General features: G+C 49.9%; 1 protein-coding gene across 1 annotated transcript; it reads left to right on the forward strand.

Moving 5' to 3' along the window:
* Positions 1 to 8941: 8941 nt before the first annotated feature.
* LOC133907541 (large ribosomal subunit protein eL21x/eL21w) lies at positions 8942 to 10726 on the forward strand. Its single transcript, XM_062349599.1, has 2 exons — positions 8942 to 9272; positions 10298 to 10726. The coding sequence occupies exons 1-2, from the start codon at positions 9036 to 9038 to the stop codon at positions 10553 to 10555; spliced, it is 495 nt and encodes a 164-aa protein (XP_062205583.1). The 5' UTR covers positions 8942 to 9035; the 3' UTR covers positions 10556 to 10726.
* The last annotated feature ends 7960 nt before the right edge of the window (positions 10727 to 18686 follow it).

Genomic DNA, 18686 nt, shown 5'->3' on the forward strand with positions numbered 1-18686 from the left:
CATTTCCACAAACCACTCTGTCGTTCTGGGAAAAAGTAGACACACGGCAGGGTTTTTGCGTGCGAGGAGACCACCTCGCCGAACAGATTAAAGCGCGAGAGCCCCCGAGAATGACTCAGGAACATAAATTTACTGAAAGCAGACTTGTCTGAATATAACCACTCACCGGACAGCTGTCGGCCTTCCGGCCAACCGATCCAGGAGGGGTGTGCTTCCGAGCTCGGGTGCCCGGGGACATGATTCTTTCAACGGAGCGCTCGAGTGCCCAGAGGCATACGAGGTTCCCAGGGTCGGGTGATCTCGACCACCCACGCCTAAGTGGTAGGACCACCCGAGGACCCTTGGGGCCGGCCAGAGACCGGGGCATTTAAGCCCCTGCGGCCGAACTGCTCGTGATTGCCAGCCTGTGACTTAAGAGAGAATATATAATTTCTTTGTCTGGTGCGCTCTGTTAGTGCGGTACTTGCCATAGACTGCTCTCGTTTTCGACCCGAGACCTCTTGAATACCCGAACCGGCGGACGAGAGCGGACAGAGGCATAACCCAGAGGTCCTATGGTTCGGTGGCGCCCGGGTATGATAGACCAGACCGAGCACCGACAGCCCGCTCCGAGGGCCCGGGCTCCGGACTACTCGAGCAGCTCGAGCGATGGGATCACCCAGAGCACCCCGAAAACTTGGCAGTGCCCGGGAGCCTGTCACGACACCGAACACCACAGCCTACCATGCCGGACGTAAGTCAGCGGCGACTGCTCGCATGCATACCGATTGGGATTCTTTTATCAGCGGGGAAAGAGAGAGAGCGAACTTTTTCTCGCATAACCGAGCACCTCACCAGACAGATTAAATATATGGAATCCAGAAAAGATATCTCGATACAGCGATTGCTTATTGAAATACCGAATGTACAATATTTACAAGGTTGGGTGATAGCGACTTACTCAAGGGGCGGAGCCCTTGGACTGCTTGGACGGGGAGAAGCCCCCGGCCTTGTTGACCTGAGCTGCGAGCACGACCATCTATGGGTAGAAGCGTTGGAGATGCTCGATGTTCCACGGATTCGGGAGTGGCTGTCCTTCCTCCGTCGCCAACCTGAAAGAACCTGCCCGCGGGACCGCGATCACGGTGAAGGGACCTTCCCACACAGGGGACAGCTTATTCATTCCTTCGCGCGACTGGACGCGTCGGAGAACTAGGTCCCCCACCTCGAGAGACCGGGCCCGGACATGGCGCAGATGATAACGCCGCAGACTCTGCTGGTACCGAGCCGCCCGAACAGCGGCACGCCGCCGGCGCTCTTCCAGGTAGTCCATGTCATCGCGTCTTTGCTGTTCCTGCTCACCCTCAGAGTATGCATGCACTCGAGGGGAGCCCAGAGTGAGCTCGGAGGGGAGGACTGCCTCGGCGCCATAGATGAGGAAGAACGGAGTCTCCCCGGTGGCACGGCTTGGCGTAGTCCGGTTAGCCCACAGCACGGCTGGCAGCTCGTCCACCCATCCCTTCCCGTGCTTAGCGAGCACGTTATAGGTCCGAGTTTTGAGGCCCTTCAGTATCTCCGCGTTGGCGCGCTCGACCTGCCCGTTACTCCGAGGATGAGCGACGGAAGCGAAGCAAAGCTTGATGCCGAGATCTTCGCAATAGTCCCCGAACAGGGCACTTGTGAACTGGGTGCCGTTGTCGGTGATGATCCGGTTCGGGACGCCAAAGCGGCTGGTGATGTCGCGGATAAACTGGAGCGCCGTGTTCTTGGTCACCTTGATGACTGGGACCGCCTCCGGCCACTTGGTAAACTTGTCGATGGCGACATATAGGTATGCATAGCCCCCGATTGCTCGGGGGAACGGATCCAGAATGTCCAAACCCTAGACCGCGAAAGGCCATGACAGGGGAATGGTATGAAGAACCTGAGCTGGCTGGTGAATCTGCTTTGCATGGAACTGGCACGCCCTGCAGCGCCGAACCAGCTCAGAAGCATCCTGGAGAGCTGTAGACCAGTAGAAACCTTGCCGGAAGGCATTCCCGACCAGCGTGCGGAACGATGAATGGCCACCGCACTCGCCCTCGTGGACCTCAGCGAGAAGATCGCCGCCTTCTGCCAGAGAGATGCATTTCAGGAGTACACCTCCTGCGCTACGCCGGTAGAGATCCCCATCTACTATGTCATAGCGTCTGGACTGCCGGGCAACTCTTTCGGCAGATGCCTCATCCTCGGGTAGGAACTTTTCTTTCAAGTACCCTCGGATGTCAGACATCCACGAGGCATCTTGAGAACATTCGGCGAGCGCAGCGCACTCACCGGGCGGCGGCGCCCTGACGGGGCTTCCCACTGAGGGCACCGCCGGGGTCCCCTGAATTGAGCTCGAGGTTTCCCCTTCATCCTGTTCGGCAGGCAGGACGGAAGGCCGTGCGAGTCTTTCTTCAAAGACTCCGGCAGGGACGTGCGCACGTGAGGAGGCCAGGCGGGAGAGCTCGTCGGCCAAAGCGTTGTCGCGGCGAGGGATATGTCGCAACTCGAGGCCATCGAAGCGTCTCTCGAGCTTCCTGACCGCAGCCACATACGCCGCCATTTGAGGATTCGTGCACTGGTACTCCTTAGACACTTGGTTGACAACCAGTTGGGAGTCCCCTTTGTCCAGGAGGCGACGAATCCCGAGCCCCACCGCAGCCCGGAGGCCGGCGATTAGACCTTCATACTCCGCCATGTTGTTGGATGCGCGGAACTGCAACTGCACGACGTACCGGAGCTGTTCACCTGTTGGGGAGGTGAGAACCACTCCGGCCCCTGCGCCTTTCAGCGAGAGGGAGCCGTCGAAGTGCATGACCCAGGCAGAGATCTCTTCCGGGACGATGTAGGGGACGGGCGTCCATTCTGCCAAGAAGTCGGAGAGCGCCTGGCTTTTGATTGCCACTGGCAACTGACGAAGTGTAGGTCGAACTCCGCCAGCTCTACCGCCCATTTGACAACGCGCCCGGTGCCTTCCCGGTTCCGGAGAATGGGTCCCAGTGGATAAGTGGTAACCACCGAGACCTTGTGCGCCTAGAAGTAGTGGCGCAGCTTTCGGGAGGCAACGAGCACGGCATAGAGTAGCTTCTGCGCCTGGGGATATCTTGTCTTGGCTTCCCGGAGGACTTCGCTGACGAAGTACACCGGTCGCTGCACCCGGCGAGTCCGGACGGCGGCTCCACCCGGGGGGCTGCCGCAGCCCCCAAGCTTGGCTCCCTGGTTGGGAGGAGTCGCGAGGATAGGTGAGTGGTCGGGGGCCTCTGGGAGCTGGGACCCAGCATCCGGCCCTGAACACTCGTCGCGCTCCACCACTAGCACTACGCTCACGACCTGAGGTGTGGCCGAAACGTAGAGCAGTAGGGGCTCACCTTGAGAGGGAGCCACCAGCACGGGTGGCGAAGTGAGGTACTTCTTTAGATCACGGAAGGCCTGCTCGGCCTCCGGCGTCCAGTCGAAACGACCGGATTTCTTCAGAAGCTTAAAGAGGGGGAGCCCTCGCTCCCCGAGCTTGGAGATAAAGCGCCCGAGGGCTGCCATGCAGCCGGCGAGACGCTGGACCTCCTTGAGTCGAGCCGGGGGTCGCATCTGCTCGATGGCCCGAATCTTCTCTGGATTGACCTCGATTCCTCGGCCAGAAACCAAGAACCCAAGGAGCTTGCCCGCCGGTACCCCGAAGACACACTTCTCCGGGTTGAGCTTGAGGCGGGTAGAGTGGAGACTGTTGAAAGTCTCGGCAAGGTCCTCGAGCAGGGTGGCGCGGTCTCGGGTTTTGACCACGAGATCGTCGATGTAAGCTTCGACGTTGCGGCCAACCTGTGAGTCAAGAGTAATACGAATAGCGCGCTGGAAGGAGGATCCAGCGTTGCGCAGGCCGAAAGGCATTGACATGTAGCAATAAGTCCCCACCGGAGTGGTAAAAGCAGTTTTTTCCTCGTCCCCTACGGCCATGCGAATCTGGTGATACCCAGAGTTTGCATCTAAAAAGCATAAAAGATCGCATCCCGCAGTTGAATCTATAATTTGATCAATGCGAGGTAAGGGGAAAGGATCTTTAGGGCAAGCCTTATTTAGGTCGGTGTAGTCCACGCACATGCGGAGCTTGCCGTTGGCCTTCGAGACGATGACTGGGTTTGCTAGCCAGTCGGGGTGGAGGACTTCTTGGATAAATCCAGCGTCGAGGAGCTTGCTGACCTGCTCGCGGATAAACTCCTGGCGCTCTGGCGCATGCCGCCGGACCTTCTGCTTCATTGGGCGGGCGTCCGGACGCACCGCCAAGTGATGCTCGATCACCTCCCTAGGGATCCCGGGCACGTCGGACGGTTGCCAGGCAAACACGTCTGCGTTAGCCCGGAGGAAGGCGACGAGCGCGCTTTCCTATTTGCTGCCCAGGTCACCGCCGATCCGGACGACCTGGGTAGCATCCTCGCCCACCACGACCTCCTTCGTTGGAGAAGAGGCGTCGGCGGCGAGTCGGGGTTTGGATGAAGAGGGTCCCGAGCCCCCTATAGAGCCATCGACCTCGGCCTGCGCTGAGACCAGAGCCATGTATGACTGTTCAGCGCAGGAGACGGCGCCGCCGGAGTCGGTGATCACGGAGATGGAGCCTGCAGGGCCGGGCATCTTAACCGTAAGGTATGCATAATGCACGGCCATCATAAACTTGGCGAGCGCCAGACACCCGAGGATGGCGTTGTAGGGGAGAGGGAGCTCCGCGACATCGAAGAGGACGCACTCCGTGCGGAAGTTGTCCCGGCTCCCGAACGTTACAGGCAACTCAACCTGCCCGAGGGGCAGGGAGTGCCCAGGGGTCACTCCACAGAAGGGGAGCGACGGCTTTAGGCGTCGGGAGGACACCTGCAGCTTCTCAAAAGCCTCCTTGGAAAGGAGGTTGAGGCCGGCACCACCGTCGATCAGCACCCTGCCGACCTTAACATTGCAGATAGTGGGAGACACTACCAGAGGTAGCCGCCCCACGGCTGCAGTACTGGCGGGGTGATCGGCCATGCTGAACATGATCGGAGCATCCGACCACTTCAGGGGCCTTGCGGCCTCCTCGCTCGGGGTTGCCGAGCATACCTCGCGTCGCATGACCTTGATGCCGCGGCGCGAGCAAGGTGTGTAGGCGCCTCCGTTGATGAAGGCGACAGTGTGCCCGGGCTCCTGGAAACCGAGCTCGGCGTTGTCGGGGGCAACCTCAGCATCGCCTCCTCCGCGGGACTCGTCGCGCTCCCTCTGGCGCTGCTCCACGAGTCCTTTAACCGTACGACACTCCGTGAGGTCGTGCCATCTGGTCTGGTGTATGGGACACCATTTACCTGGCTCGGGCCCCGCGGGAGTGGGGGCCCTCGCTGGAGCAGGAGCTCGGCCGGGGGCCGGGGCTCTTGCTGGAGCCGGTGCCCTAGCTGGTGCCGGGGCCCTCGTGGGCACGGAGGCCCGAGGAGGAGCCCTAGCAGGGGTCCTTGCGGGGCGTCGGTCGACGCCCGGCCGATGCTCTTGCCGGCGGTCGGGCGCTTGCGGCGCCATATGGGTGGAACCTTGGGTCGGCTCAATGGGAGCGGCCTCGCGCTTCCTTCTTCTCTTCTTTTCCCGCTTGTCGGAGCGGGAAGAACTTGGCTGGTCGGAGGCGGGGCGAGGAGCATGCCACGCCCTGGCCTCCGCAGCCTTAGCGCACTTGTCGGCCAATGCGAAGAGCTCCGCAGTGGTCTCGATCTCGTGCGTACCTAGCTTTTCGAGCATCCGCGACGGAAAGCGACAATAACAGCATGGGGGGCCACTCGTGGAATAGTGTTGCGGACCTGGCTGAAGCGCTGTATAAAGTACCGTAGCTTTTTCCCTTCCTGCTGTTGGATGGCGTGGAGGTCGCACTCCAAACCGGGGCGCGTAAACGTGCCCTGAAAGTTGGCCTCAAACTGGTGGCACAGGTCATCCCAGGAGCTAATAGACCCTGGGGGTAAGTTCATAAGCCAAGAGCGGGCGGAGCCCCTCAAGGCAACATGAAAATAGTTTGCCATCACCTTTTTGCTGCATCCAGCCGCTTGGACGGCCGTCGTGTAGATCTGGAGGAACTCAACGGGGTCGATGGACCCGTCGTACTTCTCCGGCAGCTCGGGGCGGAACTTGGAAGGCCACCTGACCCGGCGGAGCTCAGCGGTGAAGGCACGGCAACCGGTGCCGTACCCCGTAGCGCGAGCGGGGGTCCTTGGTGGCGAGTGGCGGCGAGACGGGGATTCCCGGTGGCCTTGGGCCGGGAGAGAGGAAGCCTGGTCCTCTGCCCCGACCCCCTGCCGGGCCTCCCGCTGGCGCTCGAGAGTAACTCGGGCGTCCTCGTGGCCCCTCCGCTCGTCAAGGCGCAAGCGGAGGTCCCGGGCTTCGGACACGGCCAGGGGGACGGCACTCCGCCTGGAGGCCCCTCGGCCCGTGCGGGCGTTGCCCGTTGAGGAGCCGGCTCTGGCGGCACCACGCTGAGAGGTGGTGCGAGGACTCTCGGCCTGCACCTAGCGACGGGCAATGCCAACCAAAGCGACGACATCTTGGATCCACCGGCCTTCCGGAGTGTTCGGCGTGTGCCTGAGGAGAGCATGTGCTGCAAGCAGCGCGCTCCCCGGGACGGCCTCGCTGAACGCGAGCCTGCGCCGGGATGGCACCCGACGTGGTCCAGAGGCGGACCTGGCGGTCGGGGTCCTGACCTCTCGCTGGGGGTCGGAAAGTGCATCAGCAGCGGCGGCGGCGGCCCTGCTGGGCCCAGCGCCTTGATCCCCTTGAGCGGGAAAAACCGCGCACGTGGATAACGGCTGCTGATGGAACACAGCAGCGACTGGGCTCTCCCGAGCGTCGGGCAGCACTCCGTCACTGGAAGTGGAGCCGGAACGCTGGAGACGGTGCCCACCAGCCATCTTTTCCTGTGGAAAAAAGCGAAACAAATAAATCCAGGGATATTCCCCCCTACCTGGCGCCTTTCAGCTGTCGGAGGATGAACTCCTGTCGCAGGGATCCCGAGAGACCCCTTTTTAGAGATTCGGCCGGGGGGATGATCCTGAACGAGCTTGTCGGGGAAATAAACGGGAACGAAAATAAATGCAGTGGCTGGTGGTGGGAGATGATCGACCTAGTGCGAGAAAGATGGGTGCACCGGGGTTTGGATAGGTTCGGGCCGCACGGAGGCGTAACACCCTACTCCTGTGTGAGTGCTATACCTTTCCTTGAAGGGAATTCTTCAAGGATGTATCTGGATACAGGGGTGAGCTGCTTACAGAGAGCTTGAGGCTCTCTGTTCTAGCTTGGCTTGAGCTTGTTGGTGATGTTCTTCGTCTTTTTATCTGGGCTTCGGGTGCTTCTTGGGGGCTTCCGGATCTGAGGCGGAATTCTTCAAGGATGAGTCGTGAGCGTGTGTGTTGTCTGCTGTCAGCTGTGAGCGTCAGAGTCCGCCTTTTATGTATTCTCCATCCTTTCCTTTTATAGGCGCGCCGACCTCGACCTATCCTGAATGGGAAAAAGGGGGCGCACGTGCCAAGGTGCCACAGAGAAAAGCGTCATCATTCCGCTTCGGCGAAGTGACAGGGGCGGTGGAAGATTGCGGCGTGTATCCAACCACCCGCCACTGTGGAGGTCCTCCGGCGCCATTAAGGGGGCCCACCGGGTAGCCTCAGAGGTGCCCGGTGCGCCCACCCTGTCTTGTTCTTCTGCCGGGGCAGGGTGGCAGGCGGAGCGCTTCGATTCTGGCAACGTTATCCCGAGGCACCCGGGTGAAACGGGACGGGACCCGTGCATTAAATGGACCCACGCCCCCTGCCAGAGCATGGCAGGGTCTGACACTAGGGCGTGGGCAGCTGAGAATGTCAGGATGTCAGGCCGCGCGTGCCTATTAAATGCGGCATTCGTGTCTTTGACTGGCTGACACCCCGGCAAGGGGACCCTTTGGGTCGTCGAACGATCTTGCGCGAACCTTCGGGGAACCGAGTCCTCGGGGGCTGCCACGTGCGGCCCCGAGCACTCTCTCCCGAGCACTCTGGTGAGACCTTCGGGGAACCGAGTCCTCGGGGGTTGCCACGTGCAGCCCCGAGCACTCTCTCCCGAGTACTGGGGGAAACCTTCGGGGAACCGAATCCTCGGGGGCTGCCACGTGCAACCCCGAGCACTCTCTCCCGAGTACTGGGGGAAACCTTCGGGGAACCGAGTCCTCGGGGACAGCCACGTGCAGTCCCGAGCACTCTCTCCCGAGTACTGGGGGAAACCTTCAGGGAACCGAGTCCTCAGGGGCTGCCACGTGCAGCCCCGAGCACTCTCTCCCGAGTACTTCCTTCCCGGTACTTGGACTCCGCGGATCATCGGGGAACTGGGGTGCTCGGGAACCAGAGGCGGCGGCCCCGAGCACCTTCTCCCGGGACTTAGATTCTTCTTCTCTCGCAGGGCGGACCTCGCGGGATGGTGACGCGTGGCGGATGGCTGGTTCGGTCTCGGGACTCAGGGACCCCTGGTTCCTGATACACCGACAGCAGCCCCAACGCAGCACTGGTTTGCTGCTACCTGCTGGATGCCTTTAGTTCAGATGAAATGGTGAAAACCAAAGCCGAAATTGGCGGTTTCCAAAATTTTATAGAAACTTCGGTTTGCATTCTCTAAAAACTAAAATGTTCATACACTGAAAAAAACCAAACTGTACTAAACGGAAAAAACCGAATGCCTACTCCCGTGCACAATCAAAAGGACCCACCTGAAGGTTAGGCGGGCCTCATCTGGCGGTGTGGGCCAATCGGGCTTCTCCAGTAACAGTGGGCCCTGCTCTCGAAATGTTACCATTTGGGTCGGCCCAATCCGAATTCTTTTACCGACCAAATCTAACACGGGCTAAAAAGCCCACCGAAGTGAGCCCAGCCCAGCCCAACACCATAACCTGCCTCCGGCTCCGAAGCCTCGTTACCACCTATAAAACCAGCGACACACCCGAACCCCCGCAAACCCTAGCGCTCCCAACCCACTCGCTCCCGCGCCGCCGCCACAGCCGCCGCCGCGCGAAGCAAGCAGGAGCAGCCAGGATGCCGGCGGGCCACGGGCTACGCTCTCGGACGCGCGACCTCTTCGCGCGCCCCTTCCGCAAGAAGGGGTACATCCCGCTCACCACGTACCTGCGCACCTACAAGATCGGCGACTACGTTGACGTCAAGGTGAACGGCGCCGTCCACAAGGGCATGCCGCACAAGTTCTACCATGGCCGCACGGGCCGCGTCTGGAACGTCACCAAGCGCGCCATCGGCGTCGAGATCAACAAGCAGGTATGTAGGGCAGATCCCCTTCTCGCTTCTCGCTGCTGCGGCAGTGGGCGCTCGCCGCTGTTGAACTTGTTGTGCAGGGCGTTTACCTTACGTGCGCTGATGGATCTTTTGTTCGTACCATTCTAGGAATTGGAAGTATTTAGTTTAGAATGATGATAAGTAAGATGGCGGTGGTGTGTTATGTGATTCACATTTGTAGGATTTATGCAAGTTTTTGCTCAGCGTGCGATTTGGTGGTTGTAGTAGCAGCATTGGACAAATTCAGCCATTTCTTTTGGAGGTTCTGCGTAGATCTGTCTGATTGATATATCTTACATGATTTGGAAATGGTATTATGTGGTAGTATCTGTTGGTTCTAGTGTTTGCAGGGATGATTGGGTTCTAGTTACTCTGCAGGTGTGTTAGGATCCTAGTTTAAGTAGAAGTACGAGGTTTCAATTGCGATGCTTAATTGGAGTTTCGTTATATGTATTAGGTCTCCTGCTATGCTGGAAGTTCTTTATATTTTCCGCCATTTACTTCAGTTTGGGTGTAATCAGTAGATAAGACAAAGGTTCCACGTTGAAAATTGCTTTCAACATATGATGTATTCATGTGCTGTGCTGTGTAAGTGTTTTAGTTGCTCCACAGCAAATAAGTTTGGCTTGCACCTAGTGGCTTTCTTTTGGTCCTACACGGATGAGGGATCAAAATGCACATACGGTGTTAATCTTTGTTTGAATGCATTTGCCTTTCAAGATTTATATGCAGTATTTTTGTTGCGAACTCTTGTTCTTTTGTTTATGCGGTTACATTATTCAAGAGGAGTGTACTAATTGTTGCTGAAGTGCAAACATTTCTGATCGACCACTATCTGCAGCACTTGCGTTATCTTCCATTTCACTTTTGGTGTAACATGCATAGGATAGGAAAGGGGTTAAGCTAGTTTGTGCTGGACATATGCTATGTGCAGAGTGTAGTTGTGATATGAAGGATAATGGATGAACTTGTGCATACATTCTTCTGATAAATTGTTATCATTGCAGGTTAATGGCCGCGTCATCAGTAAGCGCATCCATGTCCGCGTGGAGCACGTGCAGCCATCAAGGTGCACCGAGGAGTTCCGCCTGAGGAAAGCAAAGAACGACCAGTTGAAGGCTGATGCCAAGGCTCGCGGCGAGGTCATCAGCACCAAGAGGCAGCCGGAGGGTCCCAAGCCCGGCTTCATGGTTGAGGGCGCCACGCTCGAGACCGTCACCCCCATCCCGTACGATGTGGTCAATGACCTCAAGGGTGGTTACTAGGATGTTTGGTCCATCTACCTGCATTACTACCAGTTCATTCGATGCTACTCTGTTGAGTACGATTTTGCTCGCTCCGAGCAGTAGTCTGGACCTATTCTGTGATCCTGAGCATTTGCAGAATGCTATATTCCGTGATATTTGCTTCTGAGAACGAAGATGTGCTTGTTTCAATCTGCTCATGATTGCATCCACTGACCCCAAGCTGTCTTATTTGCTTTAGATCATTGTGGATAGTGATTCTCAATAGCTGCCTTATGTGGACAGTTGCTATGACGGCTTGTTATGAGTTTGGCTGGCTCTGCCTGTCCAGTTCATGGGTTCTCTTGACTTGCATCCTGCTTCAGGCCTGTCCTGCTTATGTTTCTTTCAGTGCTTCATCTCCTATCTTCTGTACTCCTTTTTTTGTTTCAATATCAAATATATTTTTTGTGGTTATTATTTGATGCTTTGCTTCTGGGAGCAGACTTCCCGGCCAGCGGCTTCAAGGGTTGCTGCTCTATTACATTCGTTGGTAGTCTTCTGCTCATCTCTCCAATTTGACCCGTCGGTTCTCTTTATCTGTCTTAAGTCCAACTTACAAACTCATCAGGCACATCCATCCATCAATCATCACACCTACGAAAGCAAACGCATCCCAGATGAGCCTTCAGTTGTGCGGGCATGGTCGTTCTTACTACAATAGAAAGTACAGAGGAGACAGGAAATAGAGAGCGAAAAACTTGTATTCAATGATGCGGAAGTTTATGTTATATAAGTAGTGAACAGTATTGGGGAAGCCGGTTTGCACTACCGGTTGTCTTTTCCCTAACCGACATCTGTTCATATAGATAGCTATTTAAGGCAGTTTATCATTTAATTACATGATAATTAATCACTATTATCTATTTACAACCCTCTCTCTTGATTAATTATCTCTAATTGTATATTTCTCGTTAGAACTCCTTCAAAACCCTATAGAAGAAAATTATATGTTGATATGCCATTAAAATTCTTTTAAAACACAATGAACAAATGTAAAGAGAAAATGATATGACATATATTGATTATGGTTTCATTAAAGCTCATATGACAAACATAAATAGAAAAAACTTATTGGTGACCTTATAGAACAATAATTATAACATATGAATTATATTAAAAACTCTGAAAAAACCTTTTGGAAAAAGGGGAAATAAGATAGATATTGCTTCATTAAAAACCTTTTATTAGAAACTGTATAGGAAAAACTCGTAAAAGAAAAAGTACAATGTATTAAGAACATGTTATTATTCAGGAATCAACTCTCTATGAACATTGTAAATCTTGAAGTTGTCGCATACCAATTCCGTGGATACATTTTTAGACTGTGGAAGTTGGTAAGACTTAGTGAATAAATTTACGAGATTATCACGTGATTTAGTTTGCAAGATTTCTATCTCCTCATTATTTTGCAATTCATGAGGATAGAATAATTTGGGAGCAATATGTTTAGTTATATTGGTCTTTATATAGCATGTTTATATTTGAGTAATGAATGCAGAATTATTTTCATAGATAATAGTTGGTGATTAAATAAAATCAATACAACATGATTATTGTATGTGATTTATCATTCTGCGAAGCCACACGCATTCACGTGATGTTTCATATAATGTAATTATTTCAGAATAATTTGTGGATGTAACCACTAGAGTCTATTTTGAAGACTTTCATGAAATGATTGTTCCATCATATAAGAATACGAAACTTATTTGTGATATGGTATTGTGGGATCTGGTAGATAGCCAATGTCTATATATCCAATTATATTAATATCTTGTTTTCTTTGGAAAGAAAAGCCAAGATCTATGGTGCCTTAGATATATCGAAAGATATTTTTGACTTCCATCCAATGGTGTTTAGTTGGAGCAACGTTATGTCTACCTAGTAAGTTCATTGCAAATGCGATATCAGGTCTGATGCAATTTGCAAGATACACAAGTGCTTCAATGACACTGAGATAAGGAACCTCAGGTTCCAGTATCTCTTCTCCTTTCTCTCGTGGTCTAAATGGATTTTTCTCCATATCAAGAGATCGAATAACTATGGAAGTTTTTTGGATGGATACAATTTGTCCATATTGAATTTCTACAATATTTTCTGAGTATATGCGGCTTGGTATACTAGAATACCTTAAGGAAGATGCTCGAGTTGTATACCCAAGCAAAATTTAGTTTTACCTAAATACTTCATTTCAAATTCCATCTTTAGATGATTGTGTACTTTATTTATATCTTCTGTATTTCTAATGATATTTAGATCATCGACATATACAGAGATGATGCAAAATCCTGTTGAACTTGAAGTTTATCTAAACTTGAAGTTTAGATTCTTGAGTATGTGAATCCAAGGATGAAATGTCTGTAGCATTCCAATTGATTTCCTAGCATTCTTTCTAATACTTGAAATCTCCCTCTAATACCAGAAAATACTCCTCATCAAATATGTAGTCAACGTACTAGCCTGTAAATAGGTCCCATATGAGGGGCTCGAAGTATTTTATGATCGACGGAGAGTTAGACCCCACGTAGATCACCAATTTCATGTGTGAGCCCATTGATATACGCTGCGGTGGTGAGACCGGTACATATACAGTGCAACTAAACTTTAACAGATGGGAAATATTAGGAGAATTTTCATGTACTAACTGTAGTGGAGAAGTTGTGTGATATGCAGTTGGTCACAATTGAATTAATTCAGACACGTGTAAGACTGCATGACCCCAGTATGAAGTTGGTAAGTTGCAATTATGTAACAATGGTGGTGCAATGAGCTTGACTCTCTTGATAAGAGATTCAGCCAAACCATTTTGAGTATAGACGTAAGGTACGAAATGTTAGACTTGAATTTCTAGGGCTATACAATAATCATTAAAAGCATGTGATGTGAATTCAGCTGCATTGTCCATTCGAATAGATTGTATCCTATGTTCAGGATAATGTGCTCGTAATTTAATAATTTAAGTAATTATTTTGGCAAATGCATGGTTTCGTGTGGACAAAAGACACACATGTGATCATTGTGTAGATGCATTCATGAGAACCATAAAGTATCTGAACAGTCTAGATAATGGTTGGATTGGACCACATATATCGTCTTGAATGTGTTCAAGGAATTTGAGTGGTTCTGGCTCGATTTTAAGGTAAGAGTCTTAAAATTGATTTCCCTTTTGCACATGTAGTGCACACAAAATATGAGGATTGCGAGAATTTGACATTATTCATGCATGACCAATAGAATTGCTAATAATTTTCTGTATCATCTCGACACTAGGATGACCAAGGCGATCATGCCATATTTGGAATGTGTCTAGATTCTAAAAAATTATCTTGTACGTGAATGTAAGTGATGTCGCCTAGAGGGGGGGGGGGTGAATAGGCGTTGCCTGAAGATTAAAACTTCATAGCGGATTATAGATTCTGGATACTTCGGATCAATCCAGAGACTTTAGGGTCCGGAGGTTCCGAGCTTAACCCGGACAGTACGGATGGAACATGAATTCAAAAACTAAGAACACCTAAGCAAGTCTAGAATCTAAGGATTGCCATAGATTTCAAAGGAAGCTTAAGGACAATTTCACCAACCACTTGCAGCTACAAACTCGCAAACATATAGATCGGATAACTTTCCCAAAAGGTCAACTAGAACGAGAAAGAATGCAAGAAAGTAAAGGAGATAAGAATTTGTTTCCCGAAGTTCGGATCAAACGATTCTACGTCTCCGTTGAGGTGCTCACAAGAGCCATATCTCTTTTAACCCTTATCCTCATCAAGCGACCACGGAGATCGAGCTTGGACTTAATCAAAGCTTTCTTTTCCTATGCGGAAGCGAGGATGACCTCCACAAATTTCCCAAGGCACTCCCCAAACTTGGGTGTTCTCCGAGTGACGCCTAACCGTCTAAGAGCTCAAAGCTCCAAGAGTAGCGAACACGAATTGATGGCTTCATGGCAAACTCAAGTGCTCAAAAGATGAATTTATGCTCACTAGTACTCAATCTGACTTTCCCAACCCAACTCTCAAAACCTTGCAAGATTTGATGCACTAAAGAGTTAGGAGGGCTATTGAATGGCTATAATGTGTTTGTCTTGAGTTGATTCAGCAACAACGATACTTAAATAGAGAGGGGGAGGGGTATTTATACCCTTCCCCTAAAAAAATTAGATGTTACAATATTTTTTTACTGACCCGATGTGTCCAGGTTCAACCCGGAGACTTCGGGTTGGCACTTTAACGTGTAACCGAGATCCATATCTGAAACCCAACGTGGAGGGTCCAGATGACTGACAGATCCTAGAGTCTCTGAGTTGACTCAGAGACTCCGGGTGAAACACAAGGGCCCTAACCGAACACCTCCTACCGGAGCTAGATTTGGAGACTCCAGGTAATCTGGAGTATCTAGGTCAACCCGGAGACTCCGGGTTACAGACTGAGACTTAGGACCTCCTGATGTTTGTAGGTTGATTTTTGTGTCTTTTCTTTGGTCCAAATGAGTACTTTGAGCACTGAGACATCTTCAAGTTTATCTATACGTATCCTTCTTGATAGTATGGCATACCTATACTCAAATTCGAAAATAAAATCAATTTAAATCTATTGAGTGACTACATATCACTTCTCTTTTCCTTTTGAGGGACACCAACGTCATTTAACTTCTTTGATGGGATTAAAACCTGTTCATAACTTTAATAAATTCATTAGTCCTTTAATCGTTTATCATCAATTATCCAAAACCCACATAGGGGACTAGATGCACTTTCAATCTCCCCCTTTTTGGTGATTGAGAGCAACACGATTAAAGCTTACAAAAGATAATTGAATTAAAGATTTTTGAATTCTAAATGTGTGCATTAGATAAATTTGAACTTTAATAATTTGAAGCTTACACGATTAAAGCTCCCCCTAAATGTGTGCATTAGATAAATTTGAACTTAAGATCAACTACACATATTTAAAAGATTTTTTTTTATTGAGAGCTCCCCTATATCTCAGCATTCGTAAGGTGCAAACAGTGTGAATAAACATGATAATCTGTGATGTATATGACATGGTATATCACATAATAAAAAAAGGGGAGAAACAAAATATTACACCATAGAATATTATAAATATCTCACACTACCATAGATAAAGTATTACAAATTTGAAGATCGACAACTATCACACCGCAATATAATTTATCGCATATTATTATAATAAGTCTTACATGTCAAAACGATAAAGATTTTAATAGATAAAGGAGACAGGATATTACCCAGAACCCAGATACTCCGGTGAATCCAGATGCTCCGGATTCAGGCAGAGAACAGACAACATGAAGATAAAGGCACTCTCTCCTCCTTTATCATCAAGCACCAAAAATGAAAGAGAAGCAAAGATAAAGATCTAATCATTGCCCTCTTCATAGTCTCATCTTCATTTTCATTCCACTGCCACTACTATCATCATCATCTTGGGAGCTTTCCTCGGCAAAACCCAAAGCCTCTTTCTCAGTTTCTTCCTCATAAACCTCTTGAGCATGAGATATTCTTGCACCCTTTGTAGCAGTTTGAGTCTTATCATATCAAGCCTATGGATTCTCAAAAGCTTCGGACTCGCTTACTTCTTCTTTGAAGGTAATTGGAGAGGAAGGAGGTTCAATCCTTAAATGTGTATGAATGGTCTTTTGCCTCTCCTCAATCTTCTTCAACCTCAAATTGGTCTTCTCTTTATGTTTCTTTATCTTCACGACATTGTGAGTGCAAATATTGAATATAGCTTTGATGGCACTCTTGATAAATGATAGCGAGACATGTGAGGAAGATGCACGCCTTGGTGCTGCCCTTTGTGCTGTGCTAGGAGCTAACCTTGGAGGAAAAAGTGACATAGATGAAGATGATTTTGAACGTACCAACCTTACCCTATAAGGCTCATGCTTTATTTCCTTGAAAAAAATCTTCTTTGTGATCTTCTCGATCATAAACATGATATATGTTGTATAGCCACAACTCCTGCTAGGTGTGTGAGATGTAGTGTGCATCTCTTCCCAAAGAAAATCCACCATACTAAACAAATCACCATCATTGGATACCCTTGTGAGCAAATTCCTTGTGTTTTCTTGAACATTAGTGGAATCACCACTTTTAGAGCTAAAGTGAGACGGAACAAGGACTTTAGACACTTATAGAATAGCATCATTCCTTTTATTGTGCCAAAAGTCACTTCACCTCGACTCTCATATATGAAGTCTATTTCTTCATAGGAGAGTTGTGGCTCATTATGAATCTTGGTCTTGCTTGTGTCCTGGACATCAAATCCAAACAAACAAGCAAAAGACCAATATTTGATGTTGTATTTCTCTCATTCGATCATCCAAAACATTGATTGGTTTTCTTCATGGTCATAATAAAGAGTGGCATAAAATTGTACTATGACCTCATCACTTCAATCATATTTTAATCCTATAATATTCTTGATCATTTTATCCTCATAAGTTGCAATGACCTTATTGAAGGTATTAGCATTAAGGGCTGTTTGGTTTTTGGCTCAACAGGTCAAGCTAAAATTTGATCAGAGGTTAAATTAGGATAGTGCCAAATTTTAGCCGTCAAAATAGCGTTTGGTTTGATGCCAAGCTAAAATTTGGCTGGCCAAAAATTTTGGCGGATGATTGGACCGTCCGAGATTTACCCAAAATGCTATAATTTTTTTTTTATCTGGCCAAATGTTTTCAAAATATTACCAAATTTTGATCTTAAACCAAACGAAGACCAAGTTTTCAAGGCACAATCAATATTTAGCTTGACTCTCTTTGGCCCCTAACCAAACAACCCCTAAGTTTCGCATTAGTTCCCTTCACATATGCCCTTTGACACCTTCCTGAAATTAAACCAACTGCCTGTAATGTTTCTGTCACCTACTTTGTCCTATCCATCATCGTTCACTAAGGCATCATGGTTTACTCTGCTTAATCACAGTTTTGTCCTCTGTAAATTAAGAAGGTGGCAAGATTGCTCTGAATTACCAATGTTCAGTCTATCATCGCATTACCATCTTGAACATTGGCCACTTTTATACTGTTCTAAAGAGTAAATTACATTCCTTTCCAGAGAGAGAGAGAGAGAGAGAGAGAGAGAGAGAGAGAGAGAGACTAGATTACATAAATTTTGGAGCAGTATCGCGGATGAGTTGCAGGATTCGTTTCTGTTACAATCAAAGGGTTGAAATCATGAGTTTGCATATGTCGTCCTTTTTTTTCAGACTGTACCCAATGTGCTTGCTTGTTGAAAACAAATATCTCCAATGCTTCATATAGGTAAGTCTGATACATCTACCTTTGGCAGTATAGCTAGGCAAGCTTAAAGGATTCGATTCCTACAAGCTATGAAAAATGGGAAAACATTCTAATAAGCTTCGTCTAATTCCCTACATGAACACATAATTGCAGTGCATATTCAAACAAATTAGTCACAACAAGTAATTCTAGCAGAGTTCTTGCACCGTTCCGTATTGCTTCACGTCCTACCCTTCCACCCTGCTCACGGCCTCGCGTCCTACCATAGCTGTTGCCACCAGCCGTACTCCGGAGGCCGCCGCGACCGCTCACCTTAGTCCTAGAGGCTGTTGCTGCCTACATCATCAATCTCACCCGTCATGGTTCCTCTCGCCACCAAGAGAACGACATGGCGAGGAGAGACGAACACCTCGGAAAAAGGCAGATCTAGGTGGGGTGGGATGGAGACCTACCTCCGGTCGACGACACGGTTGTCCTGGTCCTGCTGCCAGGTTAAGGGCGGGAGCTCGTGACGGTGGTGGGAGCGAATGGGGAGCAACGGTTAGGGGATGACGTAGGAGATAGGTTTTTGGCGTGCAGGAGATCATGGATGGAGGGTGTGTCAATATGGCAGGCATGATGAGGGGCTGCTGGAGACACTTTTTTTTTTTTGGAATTTTGGCGTGAGGGTGGGATGAAGAGCGTGATGAAGGAGCTACTACTGGGGATGCTCTTAGTCCTTACTAGTTACTAGCGAGAAAGGCAACCCTTTGATCTACAAATGGTGCTACCTCGTTATCGTCTGAGACGTCAGAGATTCAGACTCTATTTGGCAGTGCTCTAGCTCTAAGATTTTTAGAGC

The sequence above is a fragment of the Phragmites australis genome, chromosome 24 (assembly GCF_958298935.1).
Source record: "Phragmites australis chromosome 24, lpPhrAust1.1, whole genome shotgun sequence".
In the NCBI taxonomy this organism is placed as follows: Eukaryota; Viridiplantae; Streptophyta; class Magnoliopsida; order Poales; family Poaceae; genus Phragmites; species Phragmites australis.